The 4142-nt window shown below is 35.3% G+C and overlaps 1 protein-coding gene across 1 annotated transcript; it reads left to right on the top strand.

Annotated features, from left to right (window-relative positions):
* Positions 1–6: 6 nt before the first annotated feature.
* On the top strand, positions 7–3378 carry LOC140321255 (putative GTP-binding protein 6). The gene is made up of 4 exons (XM_072398081.1): positions 7–330; positions 1472–1542; positions 2732–2890; positions 2971–3378. The coding sequence occupies exons 1-4, from the start codon at positions 185–187 to the stop codon at positions 3219–3221; spliced, it is 627 nt and encodes a 208-aa protein (XP_072254182.1). The 5' UTR covers positions 7–184; the 3' UTR covers positions 3222–3378.
* Positions 3379–4142: the final 764 nt, after the last annotated feature.

The raw sequence follows: 4142 nt of genomic DNA on the forward strand, positions 1-4142 counted from the left end.
GCTGTACATGGACAAATCAAACATATTGGAATAACTAAACTCTAGGCCAAGATTGTTTGGCTAACCTTATCTGTGTATAATCTGGAAATATATTATGCATGACTTTGGCTGAATGTAAAGCTGTACAGAGCAATCATCTTTCTAATGTTATTACTTTTTTTTTAATTTGTTGTTTATATTTTTTATGTATTACATACAGAATGAACTGGAAGCAGCTTGGGGAGTTAAAGTTTTTGACAGATACACAGTGGTTCTTAATATTTTTCGATACAATGCACGCACAAAAGAAGCCAAGCTACAGATCGCACTGGCTGAACTTCCACTGCTAAGGTAGACAAAGTGTAATGTCATTTGCATTCACCATTAGCTATGTAAAGTGAAAGTTCTATCAATAAGTAACTCAAAAATTTGTTTCGTTAATCAAATGTAAGAATGCATTATTGCACAAAAGTTCCACTTGTGTCTAGCATATAAACGTCTCATAAAAAAAGAGCACTCATTTCTCTTCTGACTGGCATGAGAAGAGTACTTTGTGTAGGTGAGGTGGGTGTGCAATGCCATGCAGTGAATATTCTGTAAAGATGGCTTGTCTGTGGATCTTCTGCTGCTGTTGACACTTTTCAGGGTCCCTACTTATAAATATAATGGGTTAGCACATTCCTTTTTACTATTATATTAATATTATTTTTGTAGCCATTATTTCAATTTAGGCCTAAAGAAGATATTTTTTAAATGTTTTATTCTATAATAAAATATGTTTAAAACCCATGCAAACATTTCCTTTCAAAACTTTATTTTTCAAAATTCAATTGAGAAACAAACGTAACATCAGGTCACATAATCCCATCATCCTTCTTGTTTTATAAGGTACAGCTAGAGATTGAATTTCTGCAGACGTTCAAATTAGTCACAAGACAAAAGAGATAAAGAGAATAGAGATTTGTTTCATACGACACCTGGACTGCGGTGTGGTTACTGCTTCTGTACACTTTGTTCATGGCAGTTGACAGACAGGTTAGACACGGCACAGTCAACTGTCTATTTAAACAAAGGTGACAGCCAACTGTCACCACAAATAGCATCTGAGAACACAGGATCTACTTCACTATCATGATGACGTCACTACGGGGAGGTTTCACCCCCTTTGATGACACTTAGCTCCCCGCGCATGCGCGGTTAGGAGCCGGTAATTTTAGTAGTCCGCAGGACTGAAAAGGTTGGCGACCACTGTTCTATTAGGCTTTTGGGTCAGGTCAGTTTCAAATGATCTATAGCCCTTTAAGAACCCCTTTTTCACATCAGAAAGTGTGTGTGTGGTAATGCTATGACGGGTAAGTTTATCAAAATTTTTTCTTTTACACTTTTTACAGTTATTGATTAACTTTTGATTTTACCCTTATCTTTTAACATGTAATAGCATAGATGTTAGTGCATTGTCAATTCATTTTGATGTTTTTTTTTTCCATTAAAGATCCAAATTAAAAAATGAAATGGCCCACTTGGACCAGCAGGGTGGAGGATCAAGATATGTAATGGGGTCAGGTAATCACAATTATTTCACTTTCATGGAGTTTATCGTTGGTCGTCCACTATCTATGGATCCTCCAGAACGGTCGTTCGATGAGCACTGTACACATGCAAGATTCTCGTCTGTTATCAGCTCTGAGAGAACCATTGCACATGTGTACCTAGCCTAAGAGATCCATAAAAATGAACGCCTCCGTAATGTAAACTTAACAGATTACATTAGTGATAAAGGAACTTATTCTTATCAATGTCCGCGGTCACAAAGGGTCATAAAAAAGGAGTAGCAATTCTATCCTATGTTGTTTTTTCTTTACGTGTGTTAGCAATGGATTTTAGTCTACACACTTTAATAAATTGATACTCCATCTAGAATAGTCATTCAAATACAGATAAAAGTTACGTATATACTGTGCAACATTGCTACTAAAGGTGCACATTTGTTATCTTGTACTATATTATTATTATTATTATTATCCTGTACCTTTGGAGCACCCAGATATTATTCAGTGTTTTTTAAAGCACAGTGATCCATTTATGGCAATTCTCCTGTCACCTGAAAGAGCTTACAATCTAATATTATTTTTGCAGACAGTAGGACCTATTAGGGGAAGCCATTTACCAACTAATAACTAAGTCGACTATGGGAGCGTATTTTAGCACTTTGATTAAGAACAAACCTTAGAAATATTGACCATTTAAATCAAATAGTTCTTTTTGCTCAACCCCAGGCAAAAGTAATATTTTATGATCTCAGATATACATCCCTACTTTTCTCTTGCTGTCAGAATTACACAAGTACACAATTTAACACCATTTCCTTGTATCATGGTAATGTTGGTTGCCTGCTTAGTGACCTAGATGAAAAAATGTCTACTTCCTTAGTCACCTGTATTCAGCCTGGTGGTTGGGTAATGATGAAGCAGTAGAACTTGGTTTTCTGTTCTGTAAGTAGGTTCACAGATGGACAGTAATGTGCATACCGATCAACCTTCTGTTAGAGTGAATCCTGCTGTACAATGTATTACAAACATATACAAAGCATATATAAAGGGAGATTCATGTATGTTATGTCATGTTTGTTCGCTGGATTTAAAATATTGATTTATTTATTTTTTAGGATGATATTTTTTTTTTTGTTAATACTTAACCAGACTTCTACCTATTTTTTTATCAGAACATTTATATAAACTTAATTCTTCTTAAGGTGAAACATTAATGGAAATTCAGCATAGATTGCTGAAGGAGAGAGAGATAAAACTTAAGAAAGCCTTGGACAAGCTAAGAAATAAGAGAAAGCTTCTTAGGGCACAGCGCAAGCGGCGAGAGTTTCCTGTCATCTCTGTTTTGGGTTATACCAACTCTGGTGTGTATTAAACTTGTTAAATATGTATACTCCTTGTTTAAGGCTAATTCTACATACTAGTTGTGTTGTGATACTTACAGGAAAAACTACCATAATAAAGGCCCTCACTGGTGATCGACAGCTTCTGCCACGTGACCAGCTTTTTGCCACCCTTGACATCACAGCCCATGGGGGATTGCTTCCTTGTCGTTTACCAATTATATATATTGATACAATTGGTTTTCTGTCTCAGCTACCTCACAATTTAATCGAGTCCTTTTCTGCAACACTAGAGGATGTCATTCATTCGGTAATCACTTTGCATTTAAAGCAGCTTTGTATCTTATGGTAAATAGGTATATGCATAAATATGCACTGCATTCTGTATTCTCCTGACACCATAGACAATGTACTGTGAGATTGCCAGCTTCCAAATCAATTCTAGATTAAGGATAAAATATTAAGACACAAGCTATTATTTTTATTATCACTTTAAGTAAATGAATTTTGCCTTTGGATATGATCACCCTGTATAAATATATAAATGGTCCATATAGAAACCTCTCCTCCCAAATATTCACTTTGAGATCATTACAAAAAAAAGAGGGCACCTCTTTGTGTCTGGAGGAAAAGAAGTTTATTATCCGGATAAGGAAGGGATTCTTCACTGTAGGGTCTGTGAAAATGTGGAATCAGCTCCCTCAGGAAGTGATTTCAGCAACTACTATAGATTGCTTTAAGAAAAAGCTGGATGTTTTTCTAGAAGCACAGAATATAACTGGGGATTAAGGCTTTAAATTAAAAATAACAGAGATTGTTGATCCAGGGAACCTCCGATTGCCTTATGGAATCAAGAAGGAATTGTTTCCCCCTGTTGAAGCAAATTGTACCAGGGTTTTTTTTTTGCCTTCCTCTGGACCAACTATGTCCTATAGGGTTTTATATCAGGGATATGTTTATTTCCCTTGTGGTTGAACTTGATGAACTTATGTCTTTTTTCAACCTAACCTATTATGTAATTATGTAATTTTATTTTCAGCTTTTTAATTTGTCCAATTACTTTTGAGCCCCTGCAATTAAGTGATTGTGTTACAAAAAGGCTTTAAAAGTTCCTCAAATTTTTATGCAATCTTTTTGTTCAACCCACTGAAGTAAAGCTGAAAGTCTGCAGTTCAACGGCATCAGAGTTGTTTCATTTAAAATAATTGTGGTAATGTACAGAACCAAAATTGGAAAAATCCACAAATTTTTATGGACCTAATTATACATGTTT

Source organism: Pyxicephalus adspersus, unplaced genomic scaffold (assembly GCF_032062135.1).
Source record: "Pyxicephalus adspersus unplaced genomic scaffold, UCB_Pads_2.0 Sca1703, whole genome shotgun sequence".
Taxonomy (NCBI): Eukaryota; Metazoa; Chordata; class Amphibia; order Anura; family Pyxicephalidae; genus Pyxicephalus; species Pyxicephalus adspersus.